This window comes from Eretmochelys imbricata, chromosome 8 (assembly GCF_965152235.1).
Source record: "Eretmochelys imbricata isolate rEreImb1 chromosome 8, rEreImb1.hap1, whole genome shotgun sequence".
NCBI lineage: Eukaryota > Metazoa > Chordata > Testudines > Cheloniidae > Eretmochelys > Eretmochelys imbricata.
The window spans coordinates 34,933,591-34,957,638 of NC_135579.1; the positions used below are offsets into that span (position 1 = coordinate 34,933,591).

The 24,048-nt window shown below is 50.3% G+C and overlaps 1 protein-coding gene across 1 annotated transcript; it reads right to left on the reverse strand.

Annotated features, from left to right (window-relative positions):
• Positions 1-4,527: 4,527 nt before the first annotated feature.
• Positions 4,528-16,320, reverse strand: MZB1 (marginal zone B and B1 cell specific protein). Its single transcript, XM_077824021.1, has 4 exons — positions 16,059-16,320; positions 9,990-10,111; positions 7,876-7,980; positions 4,528-6,976 (listed from the first exon to the last, which is right to left on the reverse strand). Exons 1-4 carry the CDS (start codon positions 16,278-16,280, stop codon positions 6,790-6,792), a joined length of 636 nt encoding a protein of 211 aa, XP_077680147.1. The 5' UTR covers positions 16,281-16,320; the 3' UTR covers positions 4,528-6,789.
• Positions 16,321-24,048: the final 7,728 nt, after the last annotated feature.

Below are 24,048 nucleotides of genomic sequence, written 5' to 3' on the forward strand. Positions count from 1 at the left end.
GTGTTTGGATCTGGGGTTTTGGTTCGGGCCCAGCAGACTTTTCCAAATCCAGTCAGAACACCCCTAAACCTCAGACACGTGCTGAACTCTGGACTGGCCATCTCTGGATCAGAGATTGTTCCATGGCACTTCCTGTTACAGAGGATGGAACCTGGACAGGCAGAAAGAGAAATAACAAAAGGTACCTGGATATTTTAGAGCCTGGAAAATGACTGTGTGCAAGTCTGGATCTTGGTGCCCACAAAACCTTGATGCCTTTAGAGCCAGTGATTGGAGGTGGGGGGATGTCTTTAAAGTAGGCAGGCAAAGCTGATGGGCATTGCTGCTTCTCAGAGCCAAGCAACAGCAGCGGGCAAAGAGCCGCTGCTCCAGGGTGTCTGTGTGGGAGAGGAGAGTGCAGTGATATGTCAGTGTCATGCCATGAGAACAAAGAAGGCACAAATGACCTTAGACAGACCTGTTCTTAGGCTACTGCTCCAGCTGCCTTTCACCTTGAGCCAGTGGGGACTGGTGGAGGTTATTACAGACACTGATTACTTTCCTCTACCCCAGCTGCTAACTTGGCAGGAGGTCCATGCTGATGAGATCAGAGCTGTGTTATTGCTCCAAATGGTTAGAGGCTCGTGTGCTATATTCTGGCCAGTGGGATCTTTGTGGGATGGCAGATGTGGGACCAGCAGGCTGCAGGCTGCAGTCCTCCTTACTAAGTATGGGAGGCATTTACTGCTCCTTAAATAACAGCACTTTGTGCTTCCCTCCCAGGGTCCTCAGCATGCTAAAGACATCAATGAACTGAGCCTCTTACACCCTCCTTTTATAGACAGGGAAACTGAGGCACGGCAAATAGGGCTTAGCCTTTCACTCCTTTTTCATGAAGGAAGGATTGCGTGGCAGGCCCTTTGCTTACTTGTCCAAGGTGATGCAGAGCTGGGAACGCAACCCAGTGATCCCAAGTCCCAGATCACCCGACAACAAGAGGTGGAGCGTTTCCTCATAGATCTCAGAACCCTCCCCAACTCAAGAGGCAGCTACACAGAGTTGGCTTCCCCAGGGGGACCCCCAAGGAGCAAACAGAGCAGTGCATTGCACAGGCAAAGCTACAGCCTTGAGTAGTTTCAAACGCACACTCCATTTGGGGTCATGCTTGCCTCAGGGCTAGACATTATACTGACAAGCCCAACATGGGCATTTCAGGTCTGCAAACACCACAGCTGTTTTACAAACAGATTCACCATCGGTCAGAGGACAGCCCCAAACTCTGGGGCAAGTCAGCTCTGGACCTGGGTTTTTATCCCAATGTCTTGGCTTGGACCATGCAGAAATGTGGTAAAAATCAGGCCCCGCCCACAACATCATTGCCTTGGCAAACATGTCTAGTGTAGACCTGGCCTGTATCTCACAACACCACAGCTTCTTCCTTCCCATAAAAGCATCTCTCTCTTGAAAAAGCGTTCCTGACAAAACTTGTGGATGGGTGGGAATCGTTAGCAGAGATTCACCCCAGTTTATGTTCAGCACCAGGCCCTCAGCTTACATGCTTCGACCCACAGAAAAGGGGCACAGCCCATTTCTCAGGGAGCTACTTCTCCCAGAGTTGACACACTTCTCCCAGAGTTGACACACCCTTAAAGGCATGGCCTGATAATGCTGGTTCTAATCTGTTCCTGGACCTCAGCAGCTGAAAGTCAGCACCGTCATCCTGCTGTTTGGTGGTGCTGATCCAGTTCCCAGTGGCTAACCACTACAGTAGATAGGCCAAGGACTGAATGGGCCATGCAGACCAAACTCTCCTTTCACACTGGTGTCTCCAGGCCAGGGGTGAGTCACAATGGCTGGGAATATGGAAGATGCTTGTGTTGCCACTGTCTACGCTGTGAAGACCCAGAGTAATTGGTCACCAGAGCTATCCATCCCGGGTCTTTCACCATCTAAAGCTCAAGGGTGGCAGGAGGCTGGTGGGAAGGTGTCCGCAGCCCCAGGCTTGTGCTGCTGTTGGCATAAAGTCTCTGTACCCGTGTCTATCCATGATTCACACCGATTCTCTCTAGTAGCCTATTAGTTACAAAGGTTGCTATGAAATTAAGCATTAACTGCAACATTAGATGCTAAAGAATGTTTGCTGATGGATGGGGGAGCTAATGTTTTCCAAGTCCCAGCTGATGACGGGGCCAGGACTATGGGAGAGGGCAAGGTGTCACAGGGTCCACTCACTACTAGGGCACCTCCTCCTGGCTTCTCTGGGGACCAGCTCCTTCTGGGTCCAACACCCACTGCTGCCGCTCATTCACACACCTTGCCACCTCCCTCCCTCTCTCTGTGTGACTCAGGAGGCTCTCTCTTCATGGCTTGGCCCTCAGGCCAGGTCATTATAGTTCTCCCATTCTGCGGTTGCAAAGTCCTATTGTACAACAGTCCCAGGCAGTCTTCTGCTCCACTGTCCAGTCTGCACCACTTCTAACCCGGCCCACCCTCTACTCCAGGATCCAGTCCAGGGACCCTATGTCTAGCAATTATGGTCTGCTTTCTCCCAGACGCTGCTGCTATTGCCCTGGACTCCTTCCTACGTCTTCTGACTCCTCTGGGTTTACCAGCCCAAACTCCCTTCTCCCAGGGGGTGATTGCAGACTACTTCTCCTGAAGCCTCTTTCTGCTGTGAACTTCCTGGCTTTATACCAGCCCTACCTGTTCCTTCTCCGCTGGGCTCCATCATCAATCAACCTTTCAATCCTGTGCTCTCCCCAAGGTGCAGCCTGCTCTGCCTTGTGTGGTGTGGACACCCCATCACAGAGTGTGGAATTAGTCATGTTAACTGCCATCACAAAGAGGAAACCTAGCTCTTGATGCATCCAGAAGGATGGCAAATGTGGTGGGACAAAGATGGGATGGGCTGCTCATCTGGGAATCCCATCTGGAATGAGAGAAACCCCATGGGAAGCACTGCAAGGCCCAGTGCTTGAATGGTGGGGAACTGGCCTGAGCAACACACTTGAGAATGACCCTATAAGGGCTGGTCTACACCAGATTTTGTACTGCTTTAACTATAAGCAGCAGTATAACTGCATCCACACTAGAGGCTTGGAGTTATAGTGATACAAACACCATGTATAGATAAACCCCAAAGTACAATCCTATGCTGGCAGGGATTGACTTGATGACCAAAGATGTCTTCTTCATCGCTAATTTTTGGTGGCCACATTAAAAGCCAAGCTAGGGGGCAGAAAACTACCAGAGTTGCTCCAACTCATTCCCTAAGGGGCTGGGAAGAACAGGGCTCTAGCTGGGGGTTTGGCCCCCTAGTCCTGTAAATGTTGCTAAGTTCTGCACAGTTCTTTGGACACCTGCAGAGGCCAATGCCATCTGCATGGAGGCCCAGTGCTTTTGGATAGCTGCCTGCTCTGCTCCCACAGCCCTTGGCCATGCTGTCATCTGATGGCTGCTGGTCACTGCCCCTGAAGCCACCTGCAGCGGTCAAGTGACCCAATGCAAAGTGATGCTGCACAAGGCAATGCTCCCCCACTTGCCTTGCCCAGCACTGCTTGGGCTGCGTGATGGGAAGATGAGTCTGGACTATACTCTCAGAGGTATTTAGGTACCTAATTCTTTGAGCACTCAGCCCTACGGGACATGGTAACATTGTACATGAATGTAGTAGCTATTCTCATGTAGAATGAGGAGGGATGCTATAATGGCCGTGGAGCATATTAGAACTTGACTTGACTTAACTAAGGCCTTGTCTACATGGGAAAGTTGTGCCAGTTACATGGCTATAGTTATACTGCATAGCCAACCTCCTGTGTGGACACACTTATTCTGGTATGAGTGTCCATAGAGGGAGTTATGCTGGTAGAATTATAATGGTTTAAATTCACACTTTAGGCTATACTGCAAAACCTTCCCATGTAGCCGAAGCCCTAGGGCCTTATTCTTCTCTCATTAACACTGGTGTAAAACAGGAGCAACTCCATTGCAGTGTTGTTACACTAATATAAGGGGGAGCAGACTCGGGCCCTCATTTTCAGTTTGATGCCAGCGCTCATTCAGCCATAGGCTGTGGGTAAAATTTTCAAAAGTGCGTAAGTGACTTGGGAACTAAATCCGATTTGAAAAAGTGCCTAATGCCCTTTGACTTTTAATGAGTCCTAGGCTCCGACGTGACATAGGCACTTTGGAAAACGTTACACTTTTTCTTTTGGTTTTGTCAATGGCTCTTTAAAGGGACAATGTAAAAAAAGTCAGAGTATGTGATGATCCCGACAGAGGATCTACAAACGGTCTCATTTCATGAACTGGTTGAGCTATTCATTATGTACAGTATGCATTGTGACATCAGACCCTTTCTTGGTTAGAGAACAGTGTATGAATCAGTCTAGGCTTTTTTTCAGTGAATGTGTTGGAGTGAATAATTTTCAGACCGTAAGTCGATTGTGAACAGTTCACTCAGACTATTCCTTGTTTGGGGCATGTAGTCGATTACCAAAAGTCACATGACATTGTTCCATTCCCTGATTGGAAGAATGAACCATTTTAATCAGCTGCAAATGGTTGAATCATTAAAAGTTGTTACATGAAAGGCTAACGAACAACATGCTTTACAGACGAGCACGCTCTTTGCTAAGCTGGGAAAACTTTCAGCACTTGTGAACATTTCCACAAATGCCTGAACACACACAAGCAGGGACTCATCCAGCCAGGTGCTAAGTGCCTCCAACTCCTACTGACAGTAATCAGAGCTGAAGAATGCTGGCTCAGGACGTGCTCAGCACTACATAAGATCAGGCCAGATCTCCCAGAGTGCTCAGCTCCCACTGTCCTGAGCCTTTTACTAAGCCAGGCCCATGAGTAGGGCTGGTCAAAATTTTTTGATCTCAGCAGGTTTTTGACAGAAAATTGAGTTTTCAACTCAATAAATTTTTTCCCCAAAAGTGGCTGCTTTCCCTGGGATATTTTGAGTTTTCATTGAAAAACTGAAAACCAAACACTTTTTGCTTTTCAGACAAACTTTTTTGATTTTTCAATGAAATGTCAACATTTTCAAGTTTTCTTTAATTTTCATTGTATTTTTCTGTGGCAAAATAAACCAGTTTTCAGGCCATCATGTTTTATAAAACAAACCATCCCCTGTAATAACAGCGCCATTCAGCCCAGACACTCGGCCAGCTAGAACTTAACAATGTAAAGCAGGAACCTAGAACAGGATCAGAACAAAGTATTAAATGCACAACCTGCTCATCAGACTGCAGGTCTGTGAGCCACAAAAGGAAGCAGCTAATAATTGGAAACATTCCAAAGGAATGACTCTCGCTGTCAGAAATATCCCACTGTGAAGGAAGAAGTGAATGAAGTTAGGTGGGAAAGGGTTGAAACGTCCCTAAGTGCTGGGAAGATAGGGCAGCAGGGTTACCTGTTGAGCCCACAGGTGATGAGCAAAAGACAGGCAGCCTAAAATTAGATAGAAATAACAGGGGAAGAATAGCCAAGGGAAAACAATTGATCATACAGTGAGTAAAAGGCCCCCAAATGCACTTAAAACCCCTCCACCTAAACAAAGACAGAAAGTTTCCACACTGACTTAAGCCATCAACGCCCTTGTGTTCAGTTAGGGTGGTGGAGGAGACACCTTAGCACTGCCAGGCAATGGGCACTAGCCCATACAAGGGAACAGCCTAGAAAGAGATTTTTCAAACCACCTGAAACATGTATTTGCACCATGGGCGCCATAGGGTTGACGATCATTGAAATGACCTTCTGAGAATGACTTAAAGATGTGAGATACAGTGGGAAATGATGGGCCATTGATTTATACTCATATAGTTAGTAAAATGCATTATTTATAGAATGTACAGCTAGAAACCTGAGGAATTCAACAGCAAACCTACATATGCCCCATGCCTCAATGCGGGAAAGGAAGTCAAAGGGACCTGTGAGGAGTTGGAGCTTCTAAAAAGCAGGCTGGATGTAACTATTTCAGTGTACTGAGCTTATATGAGATCTAATGGGCAGAGCCTCAGCAGGTGGAAATTGTCAGAGTGCCATTGACTACAGCCCAGCTCCAACAGACTTTGCTGAAGCTATGATAATTTACACTGAGGATCTGCCACCATGTGTTTCTGGCATTGGATTGATATATGATGTGTAATTATATATGTGTGTTGGTTTATTTTAGGGTTGCCAATAAATAATTGCTGGGCTAAGAATATAATTTTATTCTTATAAAGCTGCCTGACTGTACGTGTCGTTTTGTTATAATAGGGTTGCCTGGATTTACATATTGGGTTGTTATTATTTGGTTGCCTGACTGTATATTTTGGTTTGTTATTATTGGGTTGCCTGGAGGTACACGGTGGTTTGTTATTATTGGGTTGCCCGGATGTACACCGTGGTTTGTTATTATTGGGTTGCCCGGATGTACACGATGGTTTGTTATTATTGGGTTGCCCGGATGCACATGGTGGTTTGTTATTATTGGGTTGCCCGGATGCACACGGTGGTTTGTTATTATTGGGTTGCCCGGATGCACACGGTGGTTTGTTATTATTGGGTTGCCCGAATGCACACGGTGGTTTGTTATTATTGGGTTGCCTGTCAGCCCTGCGAGGCTACAGGGATTGATCTTTTTTAAGCAATAGCAACAATGTAAAAGAGCCTGGAAGCATTTCTTTTTTGGGGGAAAGCCCAGAAACATCACATTGGTCTCCTTTGATGGCCAATCTGCCTTGGCAGAAGCCAGGCTGATGGAACACACTCGTCAGCTTAGCCCTACTTGCCAATCTTCCCTGAGCGGGAGCAGAACTACAGCTCAATCTGCAGAGCCTTCGCTTTGTTTAGGCTTTTGCCCTTGGTGTTGCGAAGTCTTGTACAGGTGCTCTGCTCTTCGGCGCACAGGAACTCTGCCAAGGCAGCCGGCCTGCGTCGGTACTCCTCGTAGATCTGCTCTTCCCCAAATTCACCCAGGTAGCTGTGGCACAGCTTATATAACCTACAAAGACAAGAGAAACAGAAACAGGAATTCACGTCATTGTTATGGCAGGTGCCACCAGGTGGCGCTGTCACACACAGGACAACAGGTTGTTTATCTCAGCGTGTAAGCCATACATGGAGTTGGAAGCAATGCAGGGTTGTGATCTAGTTTCTTTGCGGGGAGCTGTTGCAAACATCTAGCAAGTTTGCTCTCTGCCTTAATCTCCTGAGCTAGAGTTGCTCACTGGGGCTGAGATTTCTGCAAGAGGGGATTGTTTGGGTGCTGTGTGAACACCGCCATTCCTGGACTCGCACAAAGAGTGTCAACAAATAAGTGACACTACAAAAATATCCAGACTCAGGGCCATGGATTTCTCCGCCAACGTGCATGGCTCCGAAATCTGCTACTGCTTGGCACAAGGTTGGCAATGTTCACCGTGGAAAATGGGACTCAGGCCCGGACTCTTAAAGGTATTTAGGCATCTAAATTGGGAGTTAGGCACCAAAACCCGTTTAAAATCTGGCCTTTGGGCACTTCTGCAAACATTACTCGGGTCACAGTGCCAGTCTGGGAGTCAGGTGTGGAGAGCATGCTCAGCAGCTGCCCTCTCTCCTTTGGTGCTCAGCAGGAAGTGGAGGCTCAGGCTGGTCCCTGGCTGGGAGCGAGAGCCCCAGGGGACCTGTGCAAGCCCCGTTTCCATTTCTTTTGGAAGGCACCATTAATAGAGCCCAGTTTGCCACTGGCAACCCATTTAGCATCCAGAAAAACAGCCAGTTGGCTTCTAGGGGGGGTTGTTCCCCCCAAATACAGCAGGGAATTGCATTTGGTATTTCAAATTTTGCTGCGCCCCCCAAGGCTACTCCTCCATTAACACGCTCCCCAGCCCCCCACTCTTGTTTGCCTGGCTCTGGGCTTACCTTGCTGGCCATGGTCCACCCGTCATCATGACACTCATGGTCTCCTGGCTCTTCAGGCCAGGCCCTGCGAAGCGTTTCACGCCCCCCACTTCTTTCACTCCATAGCTGGGGAGAGAAGAGGGAACATCACAAAGTCACAGTGATGGTGACATGAAACATGAGTCTGTGCCTTTAAGAAGCTGTGAGGAAGCAGCTGCTCCACACAAACCCCAAGTCCCCTGGGGAAGGGGAGTGTGAGGCCAAGCAGTTGGTGGTTGGGGCTAGTGAGGGGAGGGCAGCCCAGGCCTTTCCTCTGATTACATGGGGGGCCTGTAAGCAGGAATCTATTAACCCCCTTGTTTATGTTCCTGTTGTTACATGTCACTGAACCTTGGGAATTTGCCTGCAGCTAAATAAAACACCCTCCCTGAGGTTGGCTTGAATCTGAACTTTGATCAATTGCAGGGCTGGGCTGGAGCCCAAAGCTCAGAGCTGAGCCCTCGGGAGCTGTCGAGATGGGCAGCTCCAGAGCTGAGCGGCATAGCTGGCCCCTGTCTCCAGGGTGGGCCTGAATTGCAGCCCTGGATCCCAGTGCTCTGAGTGCCAGGGTAGTGCAGGGCTGAGCCTCACACAACAGGCCGCTCTCCGAGCGCAGGGCTCTGTCCCCTGGCACCCTTGAGTGAGCTAGAGGGAGTGTGGAGGGGCCAGAGCGTGGCTGGAGGCCGTAGGCAGGGCTGTGGCAGTCAGCCAGGATGGGGAGCGCACACTGGAGACACACCTCTGCCAGCTCTGAGGGCGCTGCAGCATGCCTCCCAGTCTACACCCAGGGCAGGGGGTGCAGCCCCCTTCCCACCGCCCACTGGAGATCTCACACCTGCAGTGGAAAGAGGGGGGAGCTGGGCCTGCCTTGCCCAGGGTGGGCAGGAAAGGGGAGCTCCTGGCACTGTCTCGTCAAATTGGGTCCTGAGCCTCTTCAAGGCTCCAGGCCCATTTCCCAGGAGCAGGGCTAGCTGTGTCATAGTGGGCCAAGTTTCAGCAGGCAGAAAAAATTCCCCACACATCTTGCAGGACCCTGTACAGTGCCTGGCTTCCTGGCAGCTCTCACATAGGGCTGGTCTACATGACAACAAAGCCCAGACTTGTCCCTGTAGAGAGGAAGGATGGGCCAGTGGTCAGGGCGCTGCCTAGGACTCAGGAAAGCCAGTGTCAGGTGCCCAGGCTGTCTCTGTGGCGGCAGAGGCCCAAAGGAGCTGGCTCACCCGGGTCTCGGAGTTTGGGAAGGGCTGGCCCAGGCACTGGTGGCCTGGCTCGTGGGCGGGACTAACACTCTGAGAAGCAGCTGCAGGTCTGCACTGTTGTTTTGGTCACTGGTCGGCTCACCAGGCTGGGGGGCCTGCAGAGCCCCTTTCCCAACCAGCTGCGATCCAGGCTGACCGAACAGCACCGACAGCCTTGCCTGCCTGGGTCAGGTGTTTGGAGCTGGGATGTCAGTCCAGCTGAGACGGCAACCACCTTTTCCAGTGAGAAAGGCCAGGGAGCTGCTGCCCTGAGTGAGGAGACCACAAGGCTGAATGATGCTGGGGAAATACAAAGGCTACCAGCCTGCTCAGGGCCCAGTGCTGCCAGGTGCTGAGCACCTCTGGGAGACAGTTCACCCAGGTTCCTGGTGTCTTCCATGGGTGCTGAGCACCTTCCAGGATCACGGTGCTGTGCCTAAGGGGCCACGGAGCATGGGGCTGTGCCCAAGGGTGGTTCCCTGCCCCCCCATCACCCTTTGCTTTGGGCTTGGAGCACGACTCCCCAGTCTGAAGAAATCCCACTAATCCAAGACCTGCCTTGATCATCTGTGCTGTCTAAATATGACCTTCCCTGAGTCATTCTAAGCTCCCCCTGGACTGCTGAGGACTGAGTTGCTGTGGGGAGCCTGGTGCCCTTCCCATTCCCATCTGACGCATCAGCAGGCATCTCCCTGGAAATGCTCACGGGTCTCTCTGAGTTTAGCTTTGCTGGGTCCCGAAGTGCAGCTCAATTCCTTTCTGGGGGCTGAGGAGGAGAGCAGGCTGGGCTACGCTGGGCAGATATACTGGCTACCACGCACATATGATGGGCTCAGATCAACGCGTGCGCTGACTCACCTTTCCCAGCTCTGCGAGCAGCTGTTCTCCAGTGTGTCCACATATTCGGACTCGCTGAGGCGAGCGGCCGGCGTTTTAGCAGATGACCGTTTGGATTCTGCTTTTGTCAGGTATTTCTGCATCTTCAATACAAGACAGAGACCGGTCAGCTGAGACTGATATAATATTAAGGAGGGAACACTGCTCCATGAAGCATGGTGGGGATGTTAGCAATGCACAGCCCTGCTCTGGTCAGGGGACGCCCAAACCCACTTGTCTGAATGTGCTTCTAGTGCCTAGATTTTCGTGGAAGGGAAACACCGAGCGGATGTGACAGTGCACACACAAACAAACCTGCAGGCTTTCATGGTGCCTAGCCAGGGTACCTCACCCATATATTTAAATTACACACACAGGGCCCAATCTTCCAAACTGATGTGGCCCCTTGAAACCATTCTGCTGGTGTAAACAGATGATAAATGACTCCCAGGGTCTCCTGGCATAAGGAGATTCCTGTGTCATGCCTCTATGTCTGCCCCTTCCAGCCCGTGGTGTAAGGGTCATTGGTAAGGCCCTGCACTCAGAAGAGCTGGGTTCAATTCTTGGCTCTTCTAGAGCAAGTCACCGACTCTTTCCAGGCCTTGACTCCTGCTCTGTGGAATCGGGCTGCCATGTGCCTGGTTTTCAACCAGAATGTCCAGCTGAAAAAGGAACCTGGCAGTTCCAGTTGGCCACAGTAACTGGCCTTCGCCACTGGGGGTAGGAAGAGCAGCAGCTGCGGCTGGAGCCGCTGCTCTCCGCTCAGCTGGGACGCCTGACACAGCAATGGCTGGCTTCCAGATCGGGCTCCAAGAGGTAGGTGCCGCCACCTGGTGGTGGTGGGGATCCTGTCCACCCCCCTTCTGCCCTGATTTCCCCGCCCCAGCCCTTGCAGTGCCCTGATTGGGCAAGCTCTGTGTCAGCTCCTCCCAGCCAGGTGCGTCCTGGCAGAGTGAGCGATGGAGGGAGGGGGGCGAGGAGTGAGCAGGAGCGGGGCCTCGGGGGAAGAAGTGGGGCAGGGGGCTGGGCAAGCGTATTCGGTTTTCAGCAATTAGAAAGTTGGAACCCTACTGTGGAAGGATCCATCCCTTCCCCTTGGGATGCATGGAGGAGGAACCCAGGAGGCACTCAGACCTGCACTGGTGCAGCCATGCCAGTACTGGCTAGGAAGCCCTACCAAGCCTGCCCCAGTCAATGGGGCTGCTCAGGAGCAGCTCGTAAAGCCAGCCTGGCTGTGTCTGTCATAGAATATCAGGGTTGGAAGGGACCTCAGGAGGTCATCTCTAAATGGCCCCCTCAAGAATTGAGCTTACAACCCTGGGTTTAGCAGGCCAATGCTCCAACCACTGAGCTATCCCTCCCCCAACATATATCCCCAACTTTCCGGGGGGGTGTCAATGGAGGAAACAATGTCTCTCCCCAGCTTTTGTCCAGCTCCTTCCCCCTTCCTGTGCCAGCGGCCTAACAGCTGCTGGGCTCGGCCAGCAGGTCTCATCAGTCCCCAGCTGGGCAGACTGCAGCTGGGACTCCTAACTAGGCAGCTCTGACTACCCTGGCCTGCCTCAACCACCCCCCACTGACTGGGGGAATTTGGGTGCGGGGAAGGCAGGGCCTGGCTGGACAGGCGGGGAGTAGAGTGCGCTGGAGGGGACTGAGCTGGTAGCAAAGCCACCAACCATCCTGCAGGCCTGGCCTGCAATTGCAGCTGGTGGCCACCAGGGGTGCAGTCGCAGGCAGCCAGAAGACCCCTTTCTCTCACCCTGTGCTGCACCCCCTGCTGGATTCAGCCCAGGAAGCAGCCGCTGCGGGAGCAGGGACCAAAGGGGAGCAGGGAACAGCATTGACCCCTGGTTCCCCTTCTGGCACCTGCCAGCATCCACCCATATCCCTAGCCCCCTGGCGCTCTCTAGAACATAAGCCCCTAATGCCAAGGTTTGTGCAGCTCCGTGTATGGCCACTGCTGGGGCCAGGGCCTGTTGCCCACAGACTGAAGCTGAAAGTTATATGGGCAGTCTTTTCAAAATGCAAATCAGCTCGTTAAATAATCTGCTTAAAAGTGGGACACACCACGTGTCCCCTCCCTCCAAACCCCTGAGGGAAGCGGTGAGTGTGTGAGGGATGGACGGATGGATGCACAGGCCAAGGGATTGCTGTGCAGCAACGCCTCCAGTCCATTTTGCACGTGAATGGGGGCAGGAGCCTGTCCGCAACGTGGTCCTCGAACACTTGCCCGGAGTTTCCTTTCTTTCAGGCCAGAAGCTAAAATAAGTTTACATCCTCCTCTCACATACCAGTAAGGCTCAGCTGCAGTGGGCATGCAGAGGCAGCAGCAGGCCACCTGTTAGCAAACGTTTGGAGCAAAGCCTGAGGCCAACAGAAAACCAAACAGGCATTGGCCCTGAAGGATGGCAGATGAAAGAGACTGGTGGAGGGGGGCGGGGAACGATGGAGAAGAGAGAGCTGGACAAAGAGATAGGAAGACAACAACCTGCATTGGATGGCCTAAGGCCCCTCCCTCTCTAATTCTTATGAGCCCTGTGCTACCCTGCCAAGCTGAAAGGCTAGGTATTGAAGGCTCAGCACTCACAACAGAGGTGAGGCTAGCTAGAGCTCAGCACCTAAACAAGGGACTGATTTATCAATACCCAACATGCCAAGCTGTTTGGCAAAGCCTGGCACAAGAGCCAAAAAATAGTTACTCTCAGGGGCAGCTGCAGCTCAGCTCGTCTTTATTCTGCATGGTTGGAAAGGACCTGTTTCAGTCACCACAGCACCCTGCCATAGCCTCAGGGTGTCAGTGCCCATTTGCAGCTGTTTGCTGAACATGTGTAATGAGTTTGGTGGGCCTCAGTCTTAGCTCTCAGCAACCACCCCTGTAACTCAGAGCAGCTACAGCCTTGGCTTTCTCCTTGGCTGTCTGCTCTGGGTCAAGGAGCCTGCACCCCCCACTCTCCTGTAGGAGTGGTCCCTCCGGGCCAGGTCTGACGCACATGTAGGGAAGCAGGGCATGATGGGAGGGAGCTTGCGCTGCTCTTAGCAGTGCTTTATCTAGGGGGCTGCCAGCCCAGCACAGAACACACACACTTGGAGCCAGGCATAGGCACTATGGCTGAGTTCCCATTGAAGTCAAAGGGAGTCAGGTGCCTGAAGACCTCTGAGGAGCTGAGCTAGACCACTAAAGTGTTCCCAATGCAACAGTCTCTATCAATGAGCCAAGTCCAGAGAGCTGGGGGCTCTAGTACTACGTCAGAGCGGTGAGCTGTGCGGGATGCTGGATGCAGCAAAAGAAACCCATTCATTAGCTCATGGGCAGAAAGGCATTGGGCACAGACACAGCAGCTGGTCAGTGATCAGGGCTCCTGCGGGGGATCTATGACCAGCTTTGACACTGACTTGCTGCATGAACATGGCCAAATCACCTAACCCTCTGAGGGATGGGGCATAAATGCTTCCCTACCTCCTACAGGGGATTGCAAGGCTGAATTCCTGGGTAGGAAAGAGCTGTGAGATCTCAGCCAGAAGGGGCTGTAGTCAGACTCGCACAGGGCTGATATGGCTTGACTGCAGCCTGAGCCCAGCGAAGGCTATTGAAAGCAGCTGTGTGGCTGTTTTCTCGGGGATTTTCTCCCGGGACGCTCTGCACCTGCAGGCTTCTGGTTGGGGTGATTTGCATAAATCCATTTTTACCCTCTAGCGGGAAAACAGAGGCTGCTTTGGGACGGCTGTGAGCCAGCTGTTAACGGCAGCATCCTGCCCCTCTCTGCAAGAGGAGGTTTTCTTTTTAATACACCAGGGACATCCTCTAATGTAGATTTAACTTCTGCAACTGCCCATGTTGGACTGGCAAGCTATGAATGCCTCACCCCTGTGTCTCCTGGGGAGCTGGGCTCTCCTGCATTAGTTCCTGTGCAGCGCAGCATGGCTGTCTGAAATACAGGGACTCAAGGCCCTCAGCAGTTGCTCCTGCCTTGGAGTTCAATGCAGATATGCTGCTTTGCTAAGGAGATAAGCCGGAGGAGAGCAGGACTGCCAGGAGCCCAGGGAAGGCCCAGTACTTCGGCTCAGGACAGGTCACTGGTAGCCGTTTGTCCATTCCCACCTAGCTTTTGGGGGAGAGGGGCGAAGCTTAATTCAGTCATGCTTAGGAAGCACCTTGAGAGCTTTAGATGGAAGGTGCTGTGCCATTGTTAGGACTGAACATTTGTTTCACAATGGCATGATCCAAAGGGCATTGAAGTTAGCGGAAAGACTCTGCACCACTTGTCTACTCTAGCCTTTCCCCCTTAACATGTCTTCACACCATTACTAACTCCAGGGCAGCTCTAGTGTAGACAAGGTGCTGGAATTTAGCTGCTGCATTGCCTAACCCTGCTCAGAGCAAATCTAGATAAACTCAGCTCTGACACCCATGAGGAACAGATCTGCCAAGTAAGAAGCTGCACTTTTGCAGGGTTACTTTGCAGAGCAGAGCTGCACTTTAAGGAGGTGATTTGGAGTGAGTTTTTCTGAGTGTGGCACAAGGCATTTGGATGGGAAAGTCCCTGAATGGGCTGAGAGGATAAGGTGTCTACAACATAAACTGTGCCTCTGAATAACAGTGGGTGCTAAATTGTGTTGGGGGCCAGGTTCTCAAAATCTGGCCTCAGAGTGCCTTGCTGAGCCAGAAGATTATTGCAGCAAAGCGGTGTGGGATGCATATAACTTTGGTTTATAGCCAGGCACAGCAATTTGTACCCAGTCCACAATGTCAACCATAAAAAGTAAATAAAAGGCCATTAAATCTGGGTTACATATTACAAGTCACTTGCATCAACTGCAGAATTTATACCAGAGGAAGGGGAGAAATACCCAGGAGAGCCAGTGCTAGAGGATCCAATTGCAGGACTGAGTCCTAAATCTCTGGCCCAGGAAATGCCTGCTTCATGCCAGGGAGACTGAATGGACATTGTTCCCCTAGCTTTCCCTTGACAGTGGCCGCTGACCCATTCCTCTTCCCTCACAGTTTCTAGGAATGTGGGCAAGGGAAGCAGCTCTGGCAAAAATTCCTTTGCCAAGATTTTAGAGACGGATTCTCCTCTTAGCTCTGCCTGGCAGATCTCAGCTCTGGTATTCTGATCCCCCTTCATGCTCTGACTCTCAGTGCCTGCCCCCTCGCTCCCTGAGCAGCAGAACCTGTGTGCTTCAGTGATGGGCAGAGCCCATCCCAGCGCTGGAGGATAAGGTAGTGTTTGCCCCATAGAGATTTAGGGCTGGGTTACTCTGGTCACGGAAGGTGAGAGCCTGATCCAACCCACCCATTGAGCCTTCAGAAGTTCCTCCACAGGACAACCAAGAGGCCCATGCTCCTCTGGCTGGCAGGAGGGTGGGGAGCATATACAGCCTCTCTGTGCCAATGGACTCCTCTGTCAATCAGGTGGAAATACCAGCAGCAAAATCAGCTGAGCAGCATTGGAAATCCCTGTGTAAGGATCCTGCAAGGGGAGGGACTGTCTTCTTGTTCTCTTTGGGGTCCTGGTCCATGACAGGGGGTTGCTATGTAATAACAGTAACAACAACAACAACAAAATAGAGACTCTAACAGGTCTTGTCCATCTCTCCTTTTGCTCATACGTTATAATACGCCGACTTGTAATTACACGGCAGTTACAGCGTAATGCTAGAGGGTAACCCAGTTACTTCACTGTCTGGGTAAAGGATTTCAGGCTAGGTACCTGTACCCAAAACTACCGTTTCCCAGTTGTTGTAGTGTCATGTGTTAAGAGTGACCCTAAAAGGGCAACAACAAGTAATTCAGTCATGGAGTTCACTTGACTGTTAATAGTATCTCCATGTATTGGAAGCATAACCACACTATGACTATACACTAATTACTACAATGTAACTACAGTCACTGTATTATAAACTTCAGTGTAACTACAGTCACTATCATCAGGTGAACCCTCAGTTCTGTGATCCACTGATTTGCTTCAGATTTTAATGCGTTTCTGTGTGGGCCTTTGTCCCGGGCCGCTGAGGCCCAGTGGCCCTAATGCTTGCGGGGCGGGAACTCACCTGGAAGGCTATCGCTCTGCAGGCATCACATTGAAGGTGCTCAGGCATATGGGCAGAATAGGCTTCCTCAGCGTTGAAGCGGGGGGCCGTAGCAGAGAAGGCCGTCTCCGAGACTGGGCCCGAGTCCCCGAGGGGGTTGCTGCAGGGAGAATGCTTTCTGTCATCTGCTGCTCTTAGATCAAAAAAGGTCAGCACCAAGACAGCCGGCAGCAGTGACTTCATTTCCCCTGCTTAGAGAGCCCCTCTCAGGAAGCTACTGAGAAGGGAGAGAGGCTGAATGCGCTGAAAGGAAGCAGCAGGTCAGCAATAAGCAAACCCTTTGGCCAATGAGAAGTCACTGACACTTCACTAAGGCAGTGTCACCCTCTGCACAACCCGCTTTGTTGTAGATTTTTTACACAAATGAAAACCCCGTTGGTTAAGGCCCTGGTACAAACACCTGGGGGGCATTGGTGCTGCAGCTTTCCACTGTTTTCCCCTTCTTCAGTCTCAAGGCATTTGTGGTGTTTGGGGGTCACTTGTGGCCATAGTTCTGCTAAATATAAAAAGAAAAGGAGGACTTGTGGCACCTTAGAGACTAACCAATTTATCTGAGCATAAGCTACAGTGAGCTACAGCTCACTTCATCGGATGCATGAAGTGAGCTGTAGCTCACGAAAGCTTATGCTCAAATAAATTGGTTAGTCTCTAAGGTGCCACAAGTCCTCCTTTTCTTTTTGCGAATTATAGACTAACACGGCTGTTACTCTGAAAGCTAAATATAAAGACACAGAAGCATGAAGGTGTTACAGCTGGAAGTCCTACGAGAGCAACCAGACTGCTTCCCTCTTGGGCTGATGCAGGGTTGAGCTTATTAGCTAGCCTCCTGGCCAGTCTAGGGTTACATTTCCCCAGGCCTCAGGTTTCCACCCCTTTCCTGGGAGAGTTTATTCCTCTGCCTCATTCACTAACCCCTAGGAGTGTTTTCAGCTTAATTCCACCCCCTGATCCCTAGTTCTGTCCTCCTGATAAATAATGCCACCCTAAATAATTCCACACCCCAGCTGAGATGTTGCACACTTCCAGGGTTTGCAAAGAGTTCTCAAGTTCCCACTTACAAGCTGGTCACTCTGAAATCCTTTATTCTCTCTTTTTCAATCAGCCCCCCAACAATCCCCTGATTACTTGATTGTTCTTCCCTGCTGCATTCCCTCCACTTTCTCACCCTACGTCTCCCCAGTGCCATAGAGGAAGTGACAGCTTGTGTTGCTTTTCTAGCAGTGGTAACGAGTGGCTCACTTTCTCTTTGGCGCCAAACTTTGCCTGAGCCCAGCCCTGCGGCTCTGAATCAGTGGGAGCAGTACCTGATTAAGGCCTGCAGGGTCAGACCCCAAACGTTGCTCAGACAGTCTATGACTCCAACAGGTGAGAGATGGTTTCATTGGGGCACCTAACTACACTAGGCTCTGTGGACAGTCACAGCCTCTCCTAACAAATACTGTTCCATGACACAATGGCCTCAGCTGGGGTAGTCCATAGACTTCACTGGAGCTGCCTGATTTACACTAGCTGGTGATTTGGCCCCTTGTGTTTTGACTGAAGCAATCAGGCAGCTGGTCGGTGTATCCTGGATTCTGTAACTATCTTCAGGGAATCCAGGCTTTATTAATTCACTGGAGGGTGGAGCTGGGCACTAAGCACAAATCCATCATAGCCCCCCACCCCCAGCTCTTCTGTCCAAACTCCCACCAGGTTCTCACATTTGTATGGCAGTTTGCTCTGCCCCCTTTGCTTTAGCTACAAGAAGCTCCCCCCACCCCACCCCCTGGGCTCACTGATGTGCTCTAAAACACGGCAGGTCCCTTGCTCAGAGCTAAAAGTGCAAGGAAGGGTTAGCCCGGTGGCTGCAGGCCAGGCGCGATCAGCTGACTGGCACAATTCCTAGCTACACTAAGGAAGTTCAGATCCATCTTTGTGAAATTTCAGTCGCCTCCAGGTAAATCAGCAGATCGGAAGAGCAGACTTGCAGTTATATTGCCCTCGGGGAGAAAACCACTTAGAATCTTAAGGCTTGAAAATGTAGGGCCTGGTCCAAGCAAACATACCCCTTTCCTTCCACGCAGCACACACTGAGGGCTTGGCTCTACAGCTGGCTCAGATATACAGCGGAAAGGTCAGCCTGGCTCAGATGGGCACAAATGGAGCAGGCTGCTGGTGAATGGAAGACGGCAGGTCAGTGGCATCTGTGAAATGAGTTGGCAGGTCTCAGTACATAGATCTGCTGAGCATGGTATAACAACCCATATAGAATAGAATACAGTAGCCAAGTAAAGCACCAGGTGGCACCATTCCTGGCAGTTGCTGCTCTTTCCAGGTGGATAGATTTTATTTTTGCTTAAACCTGGGTTCCCCCCTACCCCCCCCGAACCTCCCACCTGCACAGCTTTCAGTGCAGAATCAGAGCTTGCATAGCTCTGTGCCTCAGTTTTCCCATCTGCAAAATAAAAATAATATGCCACTTAATTACCTCCCGGGGCATTGTGGGGCTTAAATCATTTCTGTTTGTGCAACCCAACAGAAAGGCAAAGAAATAATAAAAGAAGAAGGAGCGAAGCTCTCATCACGAGGAATCCTGCATATTTTGCCTACCCAAAACACCCTGTGGAGTGCAGCAATACAGAAATGCAACAAGTATCGGTTTAGCCTGGGGCTGTTGTTCCATGCAGCACTGTATTCGATTTCAAGTTTTTTTGGATTGTCTCTTAATGATGTTTTCTGTCACGGTCCAGTCCTACAAACGGAGGTGACTTATCTTCAACTGGGGCTCCTCAAATAGACAGCTTCCAGGACCAGCCCCTTAATGGGGTCAGAGGCTGAACTGGCATAGCAGGTTGACTACCAAAGTGCCCATGGCCCATTGAAATCCACAGGAAGCTTTTCATTGGCTTCTCTGTGCTTTGGATCGGCACCTCAGTGAATCAGCCTGTACTGTACAGAAGAATTGCATTCAAGTCGAACATATCAGGAATCTGCATCAACATACTGCGCCCCCCCGTAAGGTGGGTTCCGATACAATTTCACACACATGATTAATATAATGGTTTCAAATCTCACCACTTTTATTGCCCTTTAAAAATGTATTTGTTTTATGCATGTTAGAGAAAGGTTCCTTTAGCCCCACGAGCAGGACAGGGTCCAGTATGACAGTCCCGTCCAGTCCTATCTCATTGCAGATATAACCTCTGCATTACAAAGCAAAACAAAGTATTCAACACCAGCTATTTTGTTCAGTGTCTTCATCTTCTCAAGTGTATACAAAATTTTCCTGGAACAGGGGAAAGACACAAATACATCAAAGGGAGACAACAAGGCACTTTTAGCAGGTCCATCTGAACCTATCTTTCCAGCTTGCTGGGCAAAGCATATTCTCCGGAGCGAAGAGGGCCTGGCAGTTCAGAGCGTCAAGTGTCACTCCTGTTGCTTTTTTCTGGTGCCGCACGTGATCACATTTAAAAAACAAAACCAGATTAGCACCAGTAGACAACTGATCAGCTCTTGCATTTACTAGGAATCCAAATACTGATCACGCCATGTCCTGGTCCTGCAATCAGACCCACAGACCAGAGCACTGTGAAGAATCTTGATGTCTGGGCTAATGTAACCCTAATTTACGCCCCTCTCACCTGCTACACTAGCAGATCTGATTGCACAAGCAGGGTCTCCAGCAGATGAACCCATGCTTACCTTTGAAAAAAGGCCTTCTGTTTTTTTATTCCCCAGATGATGGACCCATTACACATTTCTTCTCTTTGTTAAAAGCTCACAATGTTCTGCAGTGCGGATCCTGCAGTGGATTCACTCCAGGCTAACATACTGTAACTGAGAGCAGGTTGTGCCCCTCAGTGTCTGTCCCATTTCTATAATATCAGCTATTTCACTTATATTTGGGCAGGAATGGTGTCCCTAGCCTCTATTTGTCAGAAGCTGGGACTGGGTGACAGGGCATGGATCACTTGATGATGATCTGTCTATTCACTCCCTTTGGGGCACCTGCCATTGGCCACTGTCAGAGGACAGGATACTGGGCTTGATGGACTTTTGGTCTGACCCCACATGGCCATTCTTATTTGTCAAATAAGGAGGGAATTTTCAAAAGCTCTCTGCATTGGCCTAACCCTACTCCCTTTGAAATCAACGGGAGTTTTGCCACTGGCTTGAATGGAGAGTGGAGTTAGGCCAATCAAAACTGAGTGCATTTGAAAATCCCACCCTATATATCTAATGACGAGCCTGCCCCATTGTTACGTGGTCACCTAATGACTGACCCTACTGCAGTGCACATGAAGATGGTGGAATGGTTCCTGTGGGAGTCTCTTCAGGCATAAGTGGCTTTCAGATCCCAGCTTTTACTGTTGCATTTAACATAGTTACTGGCTTTTAACTTCCCTAGTTTAAGATAAAAAAGAAAATATTTGAAAGCATCTTGAGTAATAAAATCTCATGCTTCAGGGCTGCTGCTGATCACTGATAGGGTCAGGAAGGACACTTCTTTCCTGATCTGGCACTGAACATATGATATTATGGGAGGGAAGGGTGCTTCCTTTATTGGATTTAGGATACTCATAGACCTATGGCTTGCCCTAGTGTGGTATGGTGGGGATTACAGCTTGCTCAACATGTTGTCCTTTGCTCTGAACAGGTCAGCTTGTCATGGAGTCAGCATGTCAGGCGTTCCAGGATGGCTGCAATTTAGAAGGCTGATCAAGCTTTTCCCTGGCTGCTGTCCATGATAAACAGCAAAGGGATGAAAAGTTAAGGTGGCTTAGAAGGCTGGCAAGGGCTGTTGAGCTGTGTTCATCTACAGTGAACTTTCCCAAAAGCTCTGTAGTAGGCACAGAAAGGTGTTATCTATGATACTGCAAAGGTTTAGTGGGCTCATATGTCTTGCTTTCTGGCTGTAGATTTCCCTAGAGATACTCATCCCCACCTCTTGCCAGGCCATGATGGGCATTCCGCAGAGAAATACAGTTTAATTTACTTGTATACGATTCTTTTGCCCCCCCCCTTGCATGAAATCCCATTAGTTCTGACGAGATTCCAGGATGTGACATCACAAATACCGGAGGTCGCACTGCAGCCTGGGTAATCCATGGTAATCCATTGGATGTCGCCAAAAGATGCATTCTGGAATCGCATCAGAGAAGCAGGAAGTACTGAGAGGCTTTCCAAGAGGGCTAGAAAGAATTTGTAAAGGTTTACTTCTTATTATGAATTTGTCCTGCAGTAGTGCCTAGAAGGCAGGGCCCTGCTGTGCTGGGCATCATTTCTGTGCTGAATGCCTCCCACGGCAGTGTGATAAATAATAATCACACTTACAGAATGCACTTCATCGGTAGATCTCAAGGCACATTACAGAGATGAGTCACTATCATAACCCTCAGATGGGGAAACTGAGACATGCCGCATCTGAGTGACTTGCCCAAGCTCACCCAGTGAATCAGTGGCAGAGAGAGGACCGACACCATGACTCTGTCACCCTATTCACGTGCCTATGCTGCGTTCTCTCAGGGCGGGGGCATAAGGGATCGAAATCGCTGCTTAGCTCAGGTTTCATGCTTGATTTGCAGTTCACCTTTAAGCACCACTATTAAATTACCCCTTCCCATTTCGCACACACTATTCAACCTGCATCAACCCTCCTTTCACCTGACCAGATATCAATTCCAAGGAGCTAGAATGGCTGGACCTAACACCTCTGGCTCCTGCCCAGCCAGGACGTCCAAGCTACTCCAGGGCTGGCAGCTCTAAAGCATAGCAGTGTTGAGCTGTTAGCTAGAGATTCTCATTAAACCTTGTTAAAACTCGGCACAGGGCCCTGCCTACACTTTGGCCTCAGAAAGGCAAATATCCCCTCTAACTCCGTCGCCCTTTGCTCTCATTCCACCTCCCCCCACATCACTTCTGCTCCCCTCTTCCCTGAGCCAGCCACGTGTTTCTCCCCACTACACACTGCTGAGCAGCCTCACTCTCTGCACCCCAGACAGTCCTTCCCCCTGGCTGACTCTGGTCCCTGAGGGCTGCTCCGGTTTCCTTTCCTCTTGTGGTGCCGGTGCCGTGGCTCCTAGGAAAGGCAGCTGAGCTGGTTCTGCCTTGTTTCCAGCCTCTCTGGCTGCTTCCTTACACTGAGCCTGACACCTGCAGAACAGCTGGAAACCAGTGAGCTGGCCCATGAGCAGGGAGCTGTCTGCAAAGCAGCAGCAAGAGCTCTGCACCACTGCCCTGGACGCTGAAGCTCAAACACCCCTGGGGCCCGATCCTGTGAGGCACGTTCAGATGCACAGTTCTTCACCCGAGCCATGCCCCTGATGTCAGTGGGATTCCCGCGGGGGGCAAAGGCCACTCGCGCTGAGAAGGGCTGCGCGATCGGGCCTGCAGGCTGGGTCTAGCACCGAGCTGGAGCATGTGATGTGCTTTCTACACCAGCAGACTGCCAGCATTTTGAATGTGGACAGAGGCAGGACCTCCCCTGGCCACAGAGGAAGGTTTAGACCGTGTTCATACACAGTTTCTGTACCCAGGTTACCAGCAGCAGCTCTGATCGTTTACACTGGAAGAAGTTTAATAATTGATTAACTCTCTTCTCACGCTTCCTACTGCTTGCTTATTTTCCACACGTCCAGTGGGGTTGGACTGGGTCCCTTTGTTCCAGTACTGACCATCTGCTGAGCACTAAGATGCAACTTACTAAATACATCACTAAATAGCCATTGCCTTCCATGCTGACCCATATGAACCTCTTGTTTCCTTGTGCCCCCTTGTCTGCCTGCCTGTCTGTCTCCACGTGTTGTCTTTTGTTATATTTAGATTGGAAGCTCCTTGGGGCAGGGACTGCCTTTTTTGTTCGGTGTTTGTACAGGGCCTGGCACAACTGGGTCCTGGGCCATGACTGCAGCTCCTTGACGCTGCCACAGTGTACATAAATACATTAATTATCCTAATAGTTATTAACAGACGTGCTTTGGACATACTGTAATTTTTCTTTTCTATACAGCAAAGGACAAAAGCGCCAGATTCCTTAATTATTTCTCACTCAGTTCTTTGGGCCAGGACCTCAGCGGGGGAAAACAGGTACAACCTCATATGATTTCAGTGGTACCAGTCTGATTTACACCAGCTGAGGATCTGAGCTGGTGTGGGGCGGGGAGGTCTGACTACACTGCAGTCACGGGGCATGAGTGCAACTTGAGTTGCAACTTGCAATGTTTTAATCTAGCCTGGGTAATTACTTGCTGGGTTTGCCCAAACTGCCGTGGGTTTACTGCTCTCGCACCGGAGCTAGCTAGCTCGAATCTGTCTCATCAAGCTGCGACTAACCCTACTGCAGTATAGACATACCCTGGGAGCATGTAGGCCAAAGAAACCAAAGGAATAACGATGCAGTGAAAAATATGTCAGAACAAGAACAAATCATTGCAAAAAAAGGCAAAGCCAAGCCCAATAGCAACTGTTTGCAGTGTCAGGTAAGAGGTTAAGCAGGCAGGTAAGAGCCTTAAGAGTTTAAGCAGGACTTACGTGGTGTACCTTTCCTCTGCAGGGCTGCATTTCATTCAGCCAGCCCCGCAAAGCAGCCAAGAAACAGCTAAGATTTCCCACAGGTCTGAGAACCTATTTTTAAAAATGATTATTGACCCTTTTTGCTAATACTGAAAATACTTGGACAAGTTCCATAACAGCTCTCACAGATTCCCAGGCTGTCACACCATGACCAGCCAGGCTGCCCTCCTGCAGGGTAGAAAACTTCCCTGAAATAATTTTACAGTCAGCTTCCACAGCCAGTGACCATAGCCCATAACGCAGCATGCCCTCCCCTTTTCACAGACTCTTTGCTTGACAGGACAAAACAAGCTGGGAGGTGGTATGCATTCCAGCCTTCATGCATGCAGCCCCTTGAAACAGCGATCTTCACAAATAAAAACTAGGCTGTGTGGGTAATTTTTGTAATGCTGACTAG

Bases quoted from the DNA above. Each gene is read 5' to 3' on its own strand.
- MZB1 (XM_077824021.1), bottom strand. From the start codon at position 16,280: ATGAAGTCACTGCTGCCGGCTGTCTTGGTGCTGACCTTTTTTGATCTA. The intron at 7,981-9,989 runs GTGAGTCAGCGC...TTCTCTCCCCAG, and splicing joins TGCTCGCAGAGCTGGGAAAG to CTATGGAGTGAAAGAAGTGG. The intron at 6,977-7,875 runs GTAAGCCCAGAG...TTGTCTTTGTAG, and splicing joins GGTGGACCATGGCCAGCAAG to GTTATATAAGCTGTGCCACA.